The 20,073-nt window shown below is 45.6% G+C and overlaps 1 protein-coding gene across 2 annotated transcripts in view; it reads left to right on the top strand.

Moving 5' to 3' along the window:
• The window catches only part of Gch1 (GTP cyclohydrolase 1), a 33,349-nt gene extending 24,961 nt beyond the window's left edge, over window positions 1-8,388 (top strand). The window contains exons 4-7 of one of the 2 annotated variants that reach the window (XM_050162371.1): window positions 4,032-4,063; window positions 4,889-4,973; window positions 6,379-6,511; window positions 7,118-8,388. In XM_050162371.1, coding sequence (XP_050018328.1) covers window positions 4,032-4,063; window positions 4,889-4,973; window positions 6,379-6,505 — 244 coding nt within the window. In that variant the 3' untranslated portion in view covers window positions 6,506-6,511; window positions 7,118-8,388. Of the gene's footprint in view, window positions 1-4,031; window positions 4,064-4,888; window positions 4,974-6,378 lie in introns of both variants that reach the window. The other variant, XM_050162370.1, reaches the window with a different exon arrangement.
• Window positions 8,389-20,073: the final 11,685 nt, after the last annotated feature.

Genomic DNA, 20,073 nt, shown 5'->3' with positions numbered 1-20,073 from the left:
ATACAGTATAACAAATATAATTTGAATTTGTATCAATATACAAATTATCTTAGACAGGAATACAAAGATAATTTTACATATATATCAATATACAAGAATCTATACCAATGTAAATTGTCTGTAAGTAATAGTAGGTACGCTGATCTACCGATTATCTCATTTTATCCATTCCCTCTTCTTTCTTTTCCAAAAGAGATTCCTGAGCCTAGACTTCATATTCCACCCTCACATTGGGCGCCAGGTATAAGCGTGAAGAAGTGAATCCATGAGAGCCTGAAATAAAGGGTGGTATCAAATATTTATTGATGAACACTCATGAACAATAAGGTAGACAGCTACAATGGTCCTCTGCTCTGTGGGTACTAGGAGCTGCCATCAGATCTCCCACCACAACCCAAGAGGGTGAGGGAGGCCCTCCTTTCTTAAAAGCAATCAGTTCACAGACAGAAGATCATGCCCTTAAGTCCAGTACCCTCAAAAGCTGTTGGCTAAATGAATTTCCATAACAACTATATGCCTTTATTATGGAAATTCTGGCACTGTTGAGACTGTAACAGACTGTCTATACAGGGAAGATGGAGTTGGGGAATGGCTTCCATACTAAAAAGTTTCACAGAGCACTATAAGCTTAGGTGTGATCTTTTAATTTCCCTCTCTTTGGTGCTGAGGATCAAGCCCACGGCTTCATTCAGTCTAGGCAAGTGAGTGGCTCTGCCTCTGAGTCATACCTCCAAGACCCCGGAAGACCTTGAAGACATCCTCTGCTGGTCTTGACTGACAGTATGAGCAGTGGCTTCTAGGGTGATCCAGTGGGGTCATGGAACAAATGATGACTCAGAAGCACAGGAGGACAGTCTTAATTCTGTCCTTTCCTGGGAAAAGATCTTAACTAGTTAAACCTTCTGTGGAGCAATATAAAGAAGCCGATTGCTTGCAGGAGGATTTGCCGTTTTGCTAATAGGATTAAATTTTAGGAATAAAAGGGGGCACCAAACCAAGGCATTGAGTATGTGTTACTTTCACACTGTAAAAAACTGAAAGAGAGGGCATGTTAAACAGAAAAGTCAACTGAGGTTTCTATCCAACTGTCTATTTCTTTTAGGAAGTAGGAATGCTTAGAGAATAAGGAGTAATAAAGAAAGCTGTATCTTAGCAAAGCCTTACTGTTCATTTTAATCTTGTGGTGAAGTTTGTTGTGTGCTCACCTTTAAATGCATGACCTTTCCATTCCTGTAAAGTCAAATATCAGGCAGGGAAGCTGTTAAGTAACAGGAGGACACCAGAAGTGAGCTGGTTTGATTCTCGGGGAAGTCTAGAGTAAACTCACATCAAATAGAAATTCTCTTTGTTGCTAAAAATCTGATTGTTTTCTTGCCTTAGAACAATTGAATTAATATAATTAAATCTTGAATTTGGAACTGTAGTTCCTGGGGTAGCCTTGGCCAACCTGTATATTGATTTCCCTGGTGTGGAAGGACTGTCTAGGCCAGCTACTGCCATGACCAACTACTTTCATGCAGTCCATTGAAAGCTAGGGAAACTGCACATGACTACAGAGGAAGTCAGATTAATGCTACAGGAAAAAAGGGGTCAGAGCTGGCCAGTTTTGTGAACAGTCCTTCCTTGTTGATTAACCAAAATAACCATCAATTTTTGATGTATTAATAAATTTATAGAATGGTATGGAGGTACATATCTTTAATCCCAGCACTCAGGCAGGAAGATCTCTGAGTTCAAAGCCAGCCTGGTCTACACAAAGAGTTTCAGGACAGCCAGGGTTACATTGAAACCCTCTCTCAAAAAAGCCAAGAAGAATTCATAGAAGAACCTGTAACGTTGCTTGAGTCAAGTGATGATGCCACCTACTCCTGATAACGGCCTGCTAAGACTAGATAACAGTTATAGACTGAGCTCATTAGTCGCAATGCGGTTTTCAACCCAGCGGGACTCATTGCTGTATAAGCGCTTTACACTAAAATCAACAACCACTCACACGGGCGCAGTGAATGCGCTTGTTGATGCTTGCCCGGCCCTGCATGTGGGCGGTTACGCTTTGGGGATGCAGAAGCAACTGCAGTGAGATGCACAGGACTTAGCACTCAGCCATAGTCTGTCCCCACGGAACAGAGGAGGGATGCGATCCTTGATTAGGAAGAGCCGGAAGAAGCGCACACAGGTTCATGTTCACAAAGCCCTGCTCAGAATGGATATCACCAAGACAGGCGGTGCGGTTGACGGTGATGCAAAGATGGCTTGGTCCCACAATCTCTAAATATGTCAATACTTGAAAAGTCCAAGTTTTCTTTAAAAATCCAACATCTAAAACATTTAAAAAGTTCAAAGTCTCTCAACTGTGGGTTCCTGTAGGGGAAAAATATCAAAAGCTTGATAAACACTTTCATACTCCAAGAGGGAAGCACCAGGGCACACAGTTACTTTCAGATCAAAGCAAAGCCACAGTGCAGCAGTATGAAGTCCAGTGTTGGGGTCTGGGACTCTCATCTTCTGGGCCTCAGGAGCTGGAGCACAGGTGGCTCACCCCACAGCTGCTGCTGGACTTGGTGGTCATCCTGTGGTACTGGCATCTCCAAGATGCTTGGGTCTCTGTTGAGGTGGGGCTGTACTTTCAGCGATAGCCTCCTGGGTTCTTTTCAGGGACTCTGACCCTGCCACAGGGTGCCAAGTCTCCACTTCTCTCCGTGACCCTTTCAATCCCAGTCCTGGGGCTTCTACTACCCCTGAGGCTGCTCCTTCACCAATGGCCTCTCCTGGCTTCTCTTATGTCTTCAAAACCGGCAGCACATGACTAAGTTTGACTACCAGCACGAGATACAGCCTCGGGTCACTTTGGATTATAGCTTCTGTGTGCTGACCCTAAGGAAACATCTCAGGGCATTTCCCCTCAGTGATGCTGGACGGCTGATTCTTCAGCCCTGGCTGGACTGTATGGATGGCCCCAACATCAGTAGTGTTAGACTCTTGTTAGTAATCACAGCTGATTCTTCAACTCCAGCTTGCTAGACGCTATGAATTCTTAATTCAAAATATCACATGAATGGTCCTCATAGACTCTGACTCCCTCTGAAACCTCTCAAGTTCCGCATCTTTCTCAGCATTGTCTTCATTATCTTCACAGTTCCCACGCCAGCTCACGAAGACTTTTCCAGGCCAAAATTCCTAAGTCCTTTCCAGTCCTCCTACACCAGCACGGTCATGTCGGTCGCAGCAATAATTCACTCTCTGCTACCGGTGTTTGTCTGTTTTCGGAGTCTTGCACCATCTGAGAACATACCATAACCCAAAGCAGATTGGGTAGGACAGGTTTATTTCATGTTAGAACTTTTCAGTGATACTCTATCACCAAAGGAAGTCAGGGTAGAGACTCAAGTCCAGAGAGGTATAGGGTGTGTGTGTGTGTGTGCGTGTGTGTAAGGAAAGGTCTATAGCGTGAGTCTCCACTTTCACATGGGTTGTCCCCACTGCCACCTGGCAGGTTTCATTGCACAGCCAGGAACCTCTTATTTGGGAGAGCATTAATCCCGTGAAATACTTACATAAACCTTTCATAAAGAAATGCCTGAAGAAATCTAATCGCTCTAATCTGATTACTCTAATAGATTTAGCTGGTTCAGTAGTTGGTCTACTATTAATTAACAAATGCCTTTTTATTTTTAACTTGAACTTTAAGCTCTGATGAGACAATATGATTAATTAGAGTGCTTGAGACTTAGCCTGAAGTTGATGACCAGGGAGCGTCAAGGCTTGTTACTCCCCTGCAATTCTGTTTTTCATGAGTGAACGCTACACTCGAGGACTTACTAGCTCTTCCTCTCTCTCCTTGGGGACACAGGGAGCAGAGCTGAAGTGTGACTGGTGGTCTCTGCTTGTGTGTGTGTGTCTCTCTCTTTCCCATAAGCCATCACTCCTGCCTGTATCCCACCATTGCTGCCACAAGGTCCCTTTTCGTCTCATGAGGAAGGTTTGCCAAATTCATTTCAAATGTGTAACTAAAACAATTCCTTCTTTTCCAGGATTGTAGAAATCTATAGTAGAAGACTGCAAGGTAAACATTTACAAGTTTTATTTACAGAAAACATTTTCCCAATGGAACAAATGTTTTTACTCTGTTGCAAGTGGAATAAATATGAAGGGCAGAAATGGAGCCTTCCCAGGGAGGTACGAGATAGTCTGTTTACACCGTTAGCAGAAACCCTGTCATGCTTCTATATTCTTTCTGTGTCCGTGCGTGTGCCGACATTTTCAAATCAGATCGTACACATGTAAACAGAGGTGGCTCATATGGGACTGGCCTCACTTCCCTCCCCATTTCCTTTCCCACATGTTGAGCAGCCCCTCATCCCACCCCCTAACCGTGTCATTCACTCCTGTGGATGCTTCAAGTCTAGCCAGTCTCTGCTTTGGTAGACATCTGGGGACTTTTGTCAGTTTCCTGATGTTGGCACGATTCTGAGAACACCCTTATATGCGTTCAAAGACGAGTTGAATTGTTTAGGCTCCAGCATCGGCTCTCAGCAGTCCGGCAGTTGGCTTCCAGGCTAACTCTGCTGCACGGTGGTGAGTTCTTCACTCCACCCGACCCATGGAGATGCTTGTGAGCTGGTGTTCTTGATGCACACAGAAGAGGTCTTGATGCTCGAGACCCTCCCCTGCAGAGTTTCCCCAGGACCTGTGGTGCTCGGGAGGACACAGGCCAGGGGCTTCTTCGAGCTGTAGCAGATAGAATAATCTCAGAGAAGGCTGGCATGTCATGGATGTTAAATCCCACAGTTTTGTAAGATCACAAATATTCTAGAGACAAAAAAAAAAAAAAAATCTTCCAGTTGTTTGTGTCTGGCTTTTAAACCTATCTCTCGGTCACACCCCACAGTTCAAGAACGCCTCACCAAACAAATTGCGGTGGCCATCACAGAAGCCTTGCAGCCTGCCGGCGTTGGGGTAGTGATTGAAGCAACGTAAGTCCAAACCGCCTTTGATGCGTCTCAGTACAATCAGTAGCAACCTCCACCTCCACGGCCACTCAGCTTCTCCAGGGTCAAGCAAGGACCACTTGCAGCTGCTGGTGGCCCCCATTTATGGGCCTGTAGCTGCTTCCTCACTGGTGCTGACGGAGGAGCCAGGGGATAGAAAAGGGAGTTTTCAAATAAGAATCCTGTGTACATGTGTGTTGGTGATATCTGTGGAGGCCAGAGTTGGAGTGACAGAAGTTGTGAGCCTCCTGGAATGGGTCCTAGGAACCAAACTCTGGTCATTTGATGTTCTCTGAATCACTGAGCCATCTTTCTAGCCCCTGGTTTTTGGTTTTCCCTCTTGTGAGAACTTCGGAGCTCTTGGGACTGCAAAATTTTATATGTGCAGTCAGTAGTATTTTTATGTTGCCCTTTTCCTTAAATTTTTTTTTTTTTTTTTGGTGAGTGCAGATTTGCAAAATAGAGAGAAAAGTAAGAATTGGTATAAAGGGTAGTGAAGACACTGTTTTTAAAAGAAGAGCAAGTTTTTCTGTTTTTCAATTTAACTGTTAACTGAGGTTTTAGTAAACACGAAAATAACCTGCTGATGATTTATAACACGGTGTCTTGAAGACTATAAGAACGCAGTGTTTAAACTGGATTATTCTCCAGACATTCATCATTCCTCTATAAGTAAAAAAAAAATTAAATAATGCAGACAGCGTTGCCATCTCTACTCACCCCTCTACAACAGCGGGCCAGGTTCTCACTGGACTTAGCGCTAACTTCAAGCCCATCTACCCAAGTCAGTGCTTTAAGCCTCTGGGTAGAGCTATTCTGTTCACGGGACCATCTGTCTCAGATCCCACACCAGAGTGAGAGCCTTCTGTGTCTCATGTAGTGATCTCCAGACACTCTTGAAGCTGGAGTGAGTTATGAGAATCGCACGCACGCATTGTGGAGGCTGTTCTGCCCGTGCAATGCAGTCCCCAAGCCCTGTGCATGCTGTCTGGCTTCACCGTGTTGCTTAGACGCACTGATTGTTTTTACCTTCTCTCTGCGGGCAGGGTCAGTGTCCACGAGTATCTCTCGGGGCACTGTCGCCAGCACAGAGCCGTCATGGTCCCGGGGATGGGTCAAGCACGGTTTCCGAATTTCTTTTGATTTAGAACATTCGTGTTTCTCCATCAAGGCTTCACTCCTTTCCGGTTGCATATACCAAGGACTGAATCACAAATAGCTGTATGACAAAAAATGATTCAAGAAAAAGTTTAATAGTTTCCTAAGAAGGAGTGTTTTAACATGCCTGATAGTTTGAACTGGAATTCATCTTTGCCCTGCTTTCTGTTGCACTGAAAATAAGACAGCACTGTCTATGCCTTTGAACCAGCTCTGCCGTCTTGTTTTCTAGACACATGTGTATGGTGATGCGAGGGGTGCAGAAAATGAACAGCAAGACCGTCACCAGCACCATGCTGGGCGTGTTTCGGGAAGACCCCAAGACCCGGGAAGAGTTTCTCACGCTCATCAGGAGCTGAACTTCGGTGTGTGCACGTGGCCCGGTGTGCAGCCCCCACTGCTGCCGGCATTGTCTGTCTCAATCATGCATTCCAGTTTCAATTTGTACAGATTGAATTTTGTTTCTCACCATGAATTGTATTTAATAATTATTTATAGATATGTCAAATAAGAGAAATTAACTGAGGGGTGAGCCTTCTGCTTTCTTTTTGCCACTTTCTTAGTGGCAGCGTTCAGAGTGAATTGCCAAGAGTATAGGTTAACTGCACCAACCACTGCCATGCAGATTCCCCAGGATGCTGCCAAGAAGGAGAACTCATGCATTTGGTTAAAATCATAATTGACTCATTAGCAGAGGGCACTGGACATTCCAGGAGCCGTGGCTACTGTGCCGGGGTTTCCACCTCCAGAGGGCATGGTAGAATGCTGAAGGAAGTGCTGGGGACACTGGATGTGCAGAGAGAGACCGTGGACTCCACTCTGCTGTCCTCAGGCTTGTGAAAGTGCCAGGGACGTTTTACTCTTGGGACAGTCATTAGCTGTCTACCTGTAACACCAGCTTCTGAGGGAGGGAGGTGGGCTGTCTGGCTTTAGCTTTGCTGTGAGTTAAAAAGGCACTTCCTGTATTTTAGACTTGAGTGGAGGGAATTCGTTCCTGGATTGAGTTCATTCCGTGGCGGCATGCGTGGATGTCGAGGGTTGACTCTGTGCCTTGTTGAGAATATCACACCATTTGGAGTGGAGGGACTTTCACGTTTTAGGAAAAGCCATTACTTCATAAGTTGACAAGTGCCAGCCCTGCAGGTAACAAGCCATTGTGATTTCCTGGAAGGAGTTCTGGGAGTTGGTTTTGTCTGTTTCACGGAGAGGCTTCAAAGCATTTTCAAAAACTCTTGCGAAGTATTTTTCTAAGTATTTCCAGCACCCTTTGAAACTGCCGATCCTGTCAGCTCTGCAGACTCCTAGCTCCTCTGAACTGGAAAGAACATAGAAGGGGCTGAGGGAGGCCTGCATGGGGGCTGTGCCCACTGCTGCTGGTGTCTGTGCAGGTGCACTGGGGACTTTGGTCTAGGTTCTTCCTTGTCAGTGTGTGTCTTGTCTTCAGTACAAGTACGCTCAGACGGTGCTGCTGTTCAGGAAGCTCGTTACCACTTACTTTCAGACCTGCACTGGGGCAGTGTGGGCCAAGGGAAAGCACAGCGTCCAGCTCCCCTGCACACACACGGACAGAGCCGGTCCACGACGAGGTCTCCCACGGCTGACAGTGCTCTCAGTGTCTCCCTCTGGCCCTGCCACTGCCACGTAGACACTCACCAGCTTATGGTGAAGCAATGATGGAGCTGGCTTTTTATTTTATTAATTTTCTATCCTTACCTCTCCCTGGCACTTTCCACAGTTAGTATCTAAAGTATAGCCAGGTTATTTTGTGTTCCTTTTAAGATCTGACCTGATAACAATGTTAGCCCAGTTACTATTCAGATATTTCTAGGTAGAATGCTAAGTACTCTTGCTTGGTATTTTAAGGTAAAAACCGGTGTGACTTGGCTTGGAGGACCAAAGAAATTGTTTGCTATAACTTCATCTTTCTGGGGTGATCCTTTATATCCCTTCCGAATGGCTCTGTTTGCTCATTCCCTAGAAACTCTTTAACAAAAGCGTGACGTGTCCACAGGCTAGTCTCGTCAGTAGCTGCAAAGTGACCGCCTTGTCTGTTTCACTCTGGTCTGTCGTGCTTCAGAGTTACCTTTTCACACCATGACACTGAGTCCATTTGGGAGATTTTTAAGAATTTGATGTATTTACATATACTGTTCAATTACGTGGTTTGGATTTTCTGTATGTGTATGTATGTCCCTGAAGTTGGTTCTATTTAAATGATTAAAGTGTTATAATTTTGTTCCTGTGAACGTTTCTTTTTCAATCTCTGGTATAAATATAGCATATCAGTTGATTCGATTGTTTTGGTTCTGTTTGGCTAAAATACCCACCACGAAGCCTTTGTTCATCCAGTAAAGTGTTAGAGCACACAACACCACGCAATGCCATCCGAGGCTCTGAGCTTCTCTGTGGTGAGTGACCGAGTGTTACTGGCTCCAGCCTCTTGCTGCTGTCAGGACAGGGAGGTCTGGGCTAGCTGTAGCCTCCTGGGGACAGGCGCTGCTCATGTGTGAGAAACTGATGAGGAAGGAAGGTGGCTGGGGCAGGAAGTGGAAAGGAATTTCTCTCCTCTTTTGGAGGACCTTCCTGGGGACAATCAGAGGTGAGATGCAAGGGGTTTGCTGTTTTTTTTTTTTTTTCTGCCCTGTGCCCGAGTCCATGTGCCCTCTTATCATGGCCTTCCTGCTATCCCCTGGACAATGGCTCCAGCGCTCACTGGTTGTCTGTGTGTCTAGGTGCCAGGCACCGGAGTGGTCCACTGCTACTTACAACACCCTGCAGAGGCATGTCCGTGTTCCAGAGGCAGTGCATGCCTTAACCCTGTCGTGAGGCAGAGACAGGGGCATTCCGTGACTCCAAGGCCATCCAGGGCTACACAGTGAGGCCCTATCTCAGAAACAAGACAACAACAAAACCAGAACAAGGCTTTCTACCAGCCTGTCGTGGGCGGGCACGGGTCTTTCACAGAGCAAAGAGGAAGCCCTAGGAGATGAGTTCAAGGGGAAGGGAATCCATAACTACCTTACATTCCCCCAAAGAAACCTGGCCTGTTTGTTTTTTCTGTTACTGTGTGAAATAAAATGTGTACAGCAGTAGAGACACTAGCACATGAACCCCCACACACCTCTTACAGCTTCTCTATAGCCTCTACACCTCCATCCTGACTTAACTGTTGCAAAACAATTCTCAGCTAGCTTTTATCCTCCTTCTCCTCCCTTTTCTCCTCCTTCCTTCGTTCCTTCGTTCCCCTTCGTTCCTTCCTTCCTTCGTTCCTTCCTCCCTCCCTCCCTCCCTCCCTCCCTCCCTCCCTTCCTTCCCTCCTCCTCCCTTTTTCTTTCTTCTCCTCCTTCCTCTTCCTCCATCCTTCTCCTCCTTCCTCTTCCTCCTCTTCCTTTTTTCTCTGTTTCTGCCCTTTTGAAACAGGCTTCTGTTTTAAAATCTCTGCCACATGCCTTCTTTAGCTTTGACTTAAAGGGTTGCTCGGCTGCCCAGGTTTTGGTTAAGGTAGAAGGTTGTGCCAGGACCGGAAGCAATGAATCCCACAAGGCTGTGCATCTCTTCCGGGGCCTATCTCCGGGAACCCCAAGAATGAACTCGGGTGGTAGGAGTGCCTGGAATTCCCCACCCTTGCCTTCACTCCCATTTTGGTGATCCTCTGAGCAGGAAAATCTGGCTTTGGCTTGGGATGGAGGGGGGGATAGTGACACTTCAGGTATTGTACCTCTGTCTTTCTGCCTTCCTCCCTCCCTCTTCCCCTCTTCCCTGCAGGACTGTGGATTGAGCCCAGGTCCTCTTATATGCTGGGTAAGCACTGTAGTACTGATCTCCAGCCCCAGCCCGGCAGCAGCCTCTTCCATTCTTGGGTAGCAATGCCCTTGAGAGACCTCTAGTGCATGTGATCGTCCCAATGGTCTGCTTTCTACTATATTCTACCGCTTGTTCTGAGCGACACCTGCACAACTCTGATCTTTTGGGAATTCCCTTAGCTTCTGGAACTGACTCTGCTGGCCAGGGAAGCAGGGTTTGATGGTTGGTGAGCTGAGGGGATCCTGTGGCGTGATGCCTGGGCTTGGTGAAACTTCCAGGGGTCATTGGTTATTTTTTTAATAACCACTTTAGGAGGTGGAATTCTTGCTCTCCTGCCCTAGATAGACAAACAAGACACAATTCTGATTTATCTTTTTGTGTTTTTTTTTTGTACTACATACATGGTGATGATAGGTTTTTTTTTAATAGGCTGCTCTGTCTTGACCATAAATTTCTTTTTTAATTATTTATTTATAATGTATACAATATTCTGGCTTCATGTTTTGCCTGAACACCAGAAAAGGGCATTAGATCTCATAGTAGATAGTTGTGAGCTACCATGTGGTTGCTGGGGATTGAACTCAGGACCTCAGGAAGAGCAGTCAACGCTCTTAACTTCTGAGCCATCTCTCCAGCCCCAACTATAAATTTCTTTATGGAAGTTTTTTTTTTTTTAGCACGAATTCTAACTGGTCTAAATAATAAAAACTCAGAGTCAGATATTAAGGGGTGGAAGCTGAAGGATCAGAGAAGCAGAGCAGCCAGCCACTAGAGTTCTTACCTCTATCAATGCTCAGACCAAAGGGGCAATCCTGTCCTCAGACTGCATCCTCAGACTGGCTGCTTCAGTCACCTTATATTCCTCTCTCCACCCAGCCACATCTCTCCTGCCTCCACCTCCCTAGCAGGGATTAAAGGCGTGTGATCACAAGTGTCGGGATCACTTTCATGTGAGCTGTGTTTCTCTTTTAGACAGATTCAATCTCATGTAGCCCAGGGTGGCCCTGAACTAACAGAGATCCTTCTACCTCTTTTTCCCAAGTGCTGGGATTAAACGTGTGTGCCACCACTGCCTGGCCTCTATGGCTAAAGTGGCTTAGTGCTGCACTCTGATCTTCAGCCAAGCTTTATTTGTTAGTTCATTGCATTTTGTTTGTTTTTCTTGAAGGGCGTTTTACTTGTAGAACAGAGGTACACTGAATAGTACCAACGAAAGCTGGGACTGAGGAGAAACTTTTGTGGCTAAAGTACTTGCTGCATCAGCATAAAGACCTAAATTCAGGTCCCATCACCCGTGTAAATGCTAGGCACGATAGCACACCTATGTAACTCCAGTTTTGGAAGGTGGATCCTCCCCACTCCCCAGAGCTTGCTGACTAGCCAGTCCTGCTGAGCCCCAGGTCTCAAAAATCAAGGTGAAATGTGATCGAGGAAGAGACCTGATATTGACCTCTGACCTTGGCACACAAGCAAGTATGTGAACCTGTGCACTTGTCTACACCACACACACACCACCATACACACCAGCTTAAAACAATTCTGAGTAGCAGGGACTCCAGAGTTCTATTCTGGCAATCATTTGGGAAATTCCTTTAACCAGCTAAGGGCAGCTAATCTCAGATGAAATTTTCTCACTAATTTCAGCTCAGGGTTTCTGAATGTTGATGTGCCTCTAAGCATGGAGCATGGGCACATAAAGTCCTCATCCGAGTACCTCTAGCCCAGTTGTCCTGAGGGAGGAGAGGAGATCAACTTCTGTGGCAGGGTTGACAGCCCTAGCAGCATCTCCGTATTAGTTCAATATGGGAAAATAATCACAGGCCGGGCGTGATGTGGAAGCGGGAAGGTTGCACATGCAGGGCCACCCTGGGCTGTTTAGTGACAGTCCCTATTTCAAAACTTAGAAAAAAAAAGTTGTGTGTATCACCTTGTCGTTTCATCTAGTCTGAATTAAATGCTCGCACTGTCTTAAGACTACTCCTAATAGGTGTTCCTGTGCCTAGCTCGCAGTTCACATGAACCAGAGCATCCCCACGGGGGACATGTGGCTCGAGAGTGGGAGTGGCTTCTGTAGGAGTCACGCTGGAAATTCTTCATGACTGTTTTTACGGGGTGGATGCTAACCGTGAAAAATGGAGAAGCAAAAATATCTGCATTAAAAAAAAAATGTGTCCTTTGGAGAAATTTTAACACCCTGGCGTGAGAGAAAGAGGGTCTGGGAGCTGAGTGCCAAGGCAGAGCCTCTTGAAATCTGGTTTCCTTCCGCCTTCGCTTTACGTGACCTTAGAACATGCTTGTGCAAAGCTCAGAAAGATCAAAGATCAAGAAAAGTCTCCCCCTCTTCTGCCTCCCAGCTCCCTTCCCCGCCGCCACACTTATGTATTCTTCCAGAAGGATCTCATGCACATCCACACACATTTCTTTATATCAGGGATTTCAGGCTACACGTGCTTCCCTCCCCCAAACCACCTACGAAGCTTTTGTCAATACATACGCCTGCACCCTATGGAGAACTACTCAGTATCCTATAATTGTGTTTCAGGGAGGAAAATAAAAAACCCTTTGTTATCCTAGTGAACTCCTTCTGTTGAGAAGAACTAGCTAAAAATACAATTCCTCAGACCCACGGAACCAGACCACCAGGAAACTGGTACCACATTGCCTGGGCAGTTTGGGCGGGAGCAGCACATGGGTTATTATGGGAGAATGGGCTCCAGATCTAGTTAGGGCAGTTAAGAGCATCTGCAACCACTCAGCTGATAAGGCTAACGGTAAATTGCCCCTTAAGAGAGACTGTCTCCAGATTAATACAATCAGTGCTAAATTACCTGTGTATGAGTAACTTATTTCTCTGGTCTGATTTTTCTGAATGTACCCTACTTCCACCCCCTGATTCGTCATGGAAAACTGAGAAAACAAAGTAAGGTGGAAAGAAAATACTGGTTACTGGATTGTATCACTCAGAAGTCACTGCTTTTCAATATTTGTTTTCTTTCATTTTATTAATTGTATAAATAGTATATATTTAAAAATGCTGTGGGATAATACTCTTGTACACTGTAAAGATTTGTCACTTTTATTGGTTTAATAAAATGCTAATTGACCACTAGCCAGGCAGGAAGTATAGGCAGGGCAACCAGACTAGGAGAATTCTGGGCAGAAGAAAGGCAGAGATGCAGTCACCAGCCAGAAGCAGAGGAAGCAAGGTGAAGATGCACTGAGAAAAGGTACCAAGCCACGTGGCTAAACATAGGTAAGAATTATGGGCTAATTTAAGTTGCAAGAGTTAGTAATAAGTCTGAGCAATAAGCCGAACAGTTTATAATTAATGTAAGCCTCTGTGTGTTTCTTTGGGACTGAAAAGCTGCGGGACTGGGTTGGACAGAAACTTCTGTTTACAAAATAAAAATAAAAATGGTGATTTAAAGCAATCTCATCCAGACATTTCACCTGTATTTACCTCAGGCTGTATTACTGATGGATAAGGAGTAAAGAGTTAAACAAAACCTTGTTGGGGGCTGCAGACCCCTGCCCCTGAGTTTCTTTGCCCGCCTCAGACCGTTTGCCTGTTGGAGTGAACTGAGCAAAAAACCTTGTTTTCCTGTGCCTGCAGCTGCTCTGAGCATGAGACCCTCATGAGTTCCTGATGGCAGGGGAGTGAAGTCTGGTAGGTTTCACAGCTAGAAATCCTAAGAACTGGGGTGTGGCTATCAGTTAAGGATCCCTATATAAGCTTCCCTGGAGCCCAATAAAGTTGGCATTCTTGTTTCAAGGGTCTTTGTGTCTCTGTCTGTCTCTGTGGGTATGTTTTTAAGTCTCCAGCCTAGTTCCTGGCTAGCAAACTGTCCCATAGTGCAGGTGCTACAAAGCCTCACCCCACCCCCAATGTCTAATGATTAATTCCTATCTGATTCTAACCCTGTCTTGGCCTTTCCCAGGTGGTTTTAAACTTCTTTTAGAGTCAGACTTTGACATCTGTACTTCCGCTCTGCCCCATTCTCCTTGATGTAACTATCTATGCACTGGAGACCCCAAGGGCCACATCGCTTTCCCTACCCTTCCTTGGTATTGTATCTTTATAGTTTCGTTTAAAGCATCTCATGGAATTCTATGGTATAAATAACACAGGCAACAATTATTTTTACAATGACAAACTTTTAATTGTTTCCAGTTTCTTGTGACAAACGAGGTTACAGTAGGATTCTAGTGGAGTCCTTGAAACAAAATAACTCATCTGTCTGTTTCCCTAAAGCAGCAAGAATGGATGTCTTCAGATGAGCTATTTGCCTCTGGCTTTTTTTTTTTCTTCTTTTTTTTTTTTTTATTGAGAATAAGAAAAAAAAGTTTCCGCCTCCTCCCAGCCTCCCATTTCCCTCCCCCTCCCCCCAATCTTCTCCCCCTCCCCCCTCTCTTGCCTCTGGCTTTTGCCTGGTACAATTGTTCTCATATATCTTAACTGTCTTATAGCTAAACTTTTAATGGCACACACATTTATGGGGACGCCATACCAATATTGAGATTGCTTGTACCTCCCGTGTGTGTGTGTGTGTGTGTGTGTGTGTGTGTGTGTGTGTGTGTTAGATGCTGTGATCAGCTCACTCTGGGTCCGTCATGTATCCACCATGACCATGAATTAACTGAGAGTTCCAATTGTGGGACCCACCAAGTTGCCTATTTCATTGACCACTTGCCACCAGCCCCTTCCCATTTCAAAGACTTTTGGCATATACTTCAAATTGTTTCCTGATGAGCTATTACTAAATTCATGCTAGATTCATGACACACCACCGTCGAGTGTATCGTTTTTAAAGTGTAACATGCTGTTAGGTAGGTATATGAAAGGGTTTTGTCACTAGATCTATCGGGGGGGGGGTGTGGTAAAGAGACTGCCAACGTGACCATTTCATTATTAGGGTCAGGTTTTTATTGTGAATCCAAGAGATAAAATATCCAGAGGCACCTGGAAGAGTCTAGAACAGAGAGAAAGAAGCAGCCTGGACATGGCCAGGTCTAGGGAAGTGGGAGTGAGAGACAATAGTGGAGATAGTGAGCTAGCAAGATAGATGTGGAGTGAGATTTCATTTGTATTTTAATAAATAAAACAGCCTGAAGGCCAGAAAAGCAAAACAGCCAGTCACTGGCTCTTTTATGTCTGAAACGGTGATCCTGCCTCCAGGAATCTCAGAATGAGACTGTGTGTGAGAGCTGTCTTTTCCCATTTTATATTCCTCTCTAGGGCTAGGATTAAAGGCGTGCACCACTACTGTCCAGTTTCTATGGCAAACTAGTGTGGCTACTGGGATTAAAGGTGTGTGCCACCTCGGTCTGGTCTATAAGGCTTGACCAGTGTGGCTGTTTTACTCTCTGATCTTCAGGTAAGCTTTATTGATTAAAATACAAATGAAATATCACTACGGGGATGTGTGATTAGAGAAAAGAAAGAGAGAGACAATATGAATAGTAAAATATAGAAAGTAGTGGGCTATAAGGAGGATGTAGCTATGGAGAGGGAAGGACCAGAAGACTAGTGTGGACTTTGAAATGAATAACAGGTACTTATGATACCGAAGGAGGCTGCAGGCTAGTATGGGCTTTGATGTGCTGATAGGCACCACAGGTAGCCACAGTCCTTTCTGTCAGAAGTAAGAGAAGTGACCCCTTTGGTCACAAATTCCTGAGGAATGATGGTTTTCACCTAACCCTCCAGAAATCCTTCTAAGCCCAAGCTGTGCTTATTTCTAGATCTATGGATGCCCGTGAGACCCAACAATAGGTGATGTCAGAGTCGGTGGAGCAGAGGCTCAGCTCCGCGCTGTCACTCACAGCAAGCTTGCTGTTGTTACTGAATGAAAAGAAAGGAATAAAAAGGAAAGGAAAGGGCAGGACCGCTCCTGGATGTGATGGAAGAGAAAGGTTATCTTAGATCTGTGGGAGAGCATAGCCAGAGACAGGGCCACCAGGGAGAGTGAGCCCTGTGGGGAAGGAGGAGAGGAATCGGGAGGGGAGAGGGAAACCAAGTGCTGCAGCTAGGAGGACAAAGGCCCCAAAGGGAAGGGAGGGGTGTGTAATGAACATGGCTAGATTATATAGGGAAGAGCAGCTGGGGGAAGGACAGCCCAGCTCTGGGCTGCAGAGTTCAGGGAACCCTGTAACAGGTAGGGATGGAGGGATGCTGGCCGAACCTGGCAACCCTGTCCAGCTTTGATATGTCAAATAGGCACCTTGGCTGTTTTTCCTGGGTTAGAAACTTAACAGTTAACAGGGTCTTCTCCTCCTGTCCCTCCGACCCCGCCCCCCACGCAAGATCAAAGGAACTGTGGGTCAGTAAAGATTCCCAAGATGAACCACTTACTTCAGAGACAGTTCCAGGGGATCTCTGCGCTCTATAGTGGAAGCCTCTGTGATTGGGTAGCATGCTGCCTCAGATGGACAAGAGCACTCCAGCACTGGGGCCTCTGTGAGGAGGAAGCACCTAAAAGGAACATGGCCAGCGCAGGCTCATCACCCGGCCGGCTGCTTCAAAACCCAGCATGTACGCAGGGACGCTCAGGAGCATGCGGTACCAAAGCTTCTTACTTAGAAGCAGTGTGCCAAGACAGCTGGCCACCAGGTCATGCCTGCACGCTCTCCAAGTCTGAGGAGTTCCTTTAATCTTTGAGGATCCTCAACTCAGAGCAGGATCCTTGCTTCGCTGCAGAAAAGAATTTGGGGATGAACCAGTATGACATGGGGTTTATTAATGATGTTTTTGACACGGCTTTTATGAATGGGGGGTTAACAGAAAGGCTCTCAGGAAGAAAGTCACACTGAGAGAGAATGGGTCTCCTCAGAGAGGCATCAGCCTCCTGTCTATTTTGGTGACTCTCAAGTTATTTCTTGAAGGGTTGCTAAGACTTCCGCCTGGGCCCCCTTTGAGGAATGAGATTACAGTGTGGTTTAGCACTGCTCTGGATAGAATAAGGCAATCAGAGAAGTTAAAGGAGAAGACAGCAGGATTGTGAAAGGGCCTTAGGGCAGGTCCTTTCTCCGCTAACATGGCTTTAGGGGAGATTTTGCTGGAAGACTACAGGCTTTCCAGCAGGAAAGGAGAGCGAGGGAAAGCAGTGATTCTCAGCCTCAGTAGCACTGCACACCTTTAAACAGCTCCTCCTGTCATGGTGACCCCCACCAAGAAATTATCATTATTACTCATAACTGTAAATTTGCTGCTGTTATGAATGGTAATGCAAATATCTGATATGTAGGCCATCTGATATGTGCCCCCTGTAAAATGGGCTGTTCAACCCCCAAGGAGGTCGTGACCCACAGGTTGAGAACCACTGCTAAGTGATTTTTTTTTTTTTTTAATGCTGAATTCCTGATTCTCAGCAGGTGAGGGGTTTCCTGGACTCAGGGCTGGGGCTTCTTCCCTTCCTGTGCCCTCATGGTTTTCTGTGTTTTCTGTCCTGCCTCAGATAATACTGACAATGTCTAGCTTTATGTTAAAGTTCTGGAATGTGGACCATCAGATCTGCTTCCTGTACCATTCACCTGTACAGTCCTGCCTGTCTACCACGTGGCAGTTCAGGAGTGGAGCAAGGGCCTGGAGACTGAAACACATGAAACACACACACACACACACACACACACAGACACGGGTTATCCTTGAAACAAGAATACTCCCTTTATTGTGTTCCAGGGCAGCTTATATAGGGTTCTCCTTGACTAATGGCCAGACCCTACCTCTCAGGATTTCTCAGCTGCAAGCCCACCAGAAACCATTAGGAACTCATGCCATTAGGAACTCATGAGGAAAACAAGTTGTTTACTCCAGCAGGCAAGGGGTCACAGGAAATTCAGGGTCTGAGGGTCTGCAGTCCCCAACAGCTTCCCAAGCATTGCTGTTATTATCCTACAAGGAAAGGGACACATGTTCCTCCTCTCTGGTTGTCCAGTTCTTGGAGAGACTGTTTTCAGTGAAACTCAGATTCCTGAAGCTGCCAAATGCAATAGCATGCGGATTTCCATTTTAACAAAGCTGCTGTCCATTTCAGAAGCACTGCTTGTGGGCCTGAGGCAATATGGGTATATTTCAAGTTTGGTGCTGAGGGTCAAAACTAAAATAAAAAAGCCTTGTACATGCTACACATACACACTAAACACATGCCGCACACACACTAAGCATAGGCCATATACACACTAAATGCATGCTACATATACACTAAGCACACGTCAAGGTCTTGCTATGCATGTTCTACCAGTAAGTGACATTCCTAAACCATTAACTACCCCCCCTCCCTTCTTCCCTCTCTCCCTCCCTCCTTTCCTTCTTTTTTTTTTTTTTTTCTCTTCTTCAGGTAAGATCTCATATAGCTCAGACTCGCTTCAAACTTGCTACATAGCTGAGGGTGAACTTGAACTTCTGATCCTCCTGCCTTCACCCCGAGTGCTGGGTTTGTAGATGTCTACCACCTCCCTGGTTTAAGGTAGTGCTGGGAACCGAGTCCAGGGGTTGGTGTGTGGTAGACAAAAGTTCTGCTGACTGAACTCAAACCCCAGCTTCCTCCCCCAGTGATATTTTCTTATTAGGTTTTCTGGCTATAGGCAGACTGCAAGCCTTTGCCAAAATTGTTAAAGGGATTCTATCTAACTCAAAAGACACTTGCAAAACATTTAATAAAAATTGTTTTTCTTGAAGTTGAAATCATCTCTGGCAGGTGGTGTGTGTGTGTGTGTGTGTGTGTGTGTGTGTGTGTGTGTGAGTTTCTCTGTTTGAAGTCATCTCTGAGGAGGGTGCTCAGTTTCCCTGTTTTGAAAATATGCATTTTTTTCCTGCTGGGTAAGCTAGGTAACCTGTCTCCTTCGTGGGGTCAGAATGCTTAGTGGTCTGTGTGATGTCAGTGGGATCTGGCTGTGTCGTGAGCTCAAATTTCTGCTGAAGGGTCTGAGGGTCTGCAGTCCCTATAAACAACAGAGTAGAGAATGAACTTGGAATAGAGAGGATGCCACCCCCTGTGTGGGGTAGAGAGGTAGATGGCATGCGGAAGACTGTCCTTAAGCAAATGTAAGTGGGGAGGTACTTTATCAAATAGTTAATTTAGGATGAGTTAGTCCCCAGTTAACCTGGAAGAATTAATTTACAAAGATATACTTTAATTTTAACCATCTAGTCATGCATATTTTAAGTCAAGAAATTATAGATAGAGTATGGACAAAGAAAATCAGAGTCTAAAGTGTTTTTATACATGTATGTATGCTGTATACATGCCGTTTAAAACAACAGCAATGTTATGTATACTTTGTCCCAACAATTCTACTTTGGGGACTTTTTTATTCTCTCTCTCTCTGCATATAATTTCTCCTGGATATATGGCTATTTATTGTGGTATTTTAAAGTTCTTATATATTATAAAGTCTATTCTAAGCACAACGCATGTGCCATGATCTCACGGGGTTTGGATTGATTTTTAGGGTCCTTCTTCCCTGACCCACTGCTCACCTCATCTCTGTAGCTCATGTCAAGCACAGCTCTGAGCTGGGCAGGACTTGGCTGGTTCTCATTGTGAATCCCTCGAAATGTTCGTCATTCTGTGTGTGAGCAAATGTGGGCCCGGGAGCGTGATCTTCTTGCTTTTCTGTTACTTCCAGGATCTGAAGCAGGAAGGGCAGGCAGATCAGGACAGATACAGTGGTTGTGGATGCTCATTTTCAGAGGGACACCTGGGCTGCAGGATTTGCTTTGTAGATATATAATCGCTCTAATAACCTGCAGGGCACTACAAGCAGGGAAGGCCTAGAACTTCTCACAGTTTTGTCTCATGGAGTTCCCCTACTAAAGCTTTCAAAAGTGTGGAAAAAGAACACGAGAAGGAGCGAATTCTCCAGGGCTTCACCTGTGTTTGCTGGGAGACACGCACATGTAGTCACAGGTGAACAGCAGCTGCTGAGTTAACTGAAAACTGAGCTATCCGTGATCTTGGGAGGAAGGATGGTGTGAGCGCCATTCTCCGCTGTCCAACCATTTGCGCAGCATCTAAACTGACCAGCCGGGAGGAGCAACTGAAGGGTGAGTTTTCGGTGAAGTAATTTGTAGAGGCGAGAGCTGAAAGTCTCACAGATACCTGTCCTTTTTCAGTGAGGAGGT

This window comes from Alexandromys fortis, unplaced genomic scaffold (assembly GCF_014885135.2).
Source record: "Alexandromys fortis isolate MF-2015 unplaced genomic scaffold, M_Fortis_MF-2015_v1.1 scaffold_130, whole genome shotgun sequence".
NCBI classification, from domain to species: Eukaryota; Metazoa; Chordata; class Mammalia; order Rodentia; family Cricetidae; genus Alexandromys; species Alexandromys fortis.
Note: the sequence above shows the minus strand (reverse complement) of the source record. Positions and strands in the feature narration are given on the sequence as shown.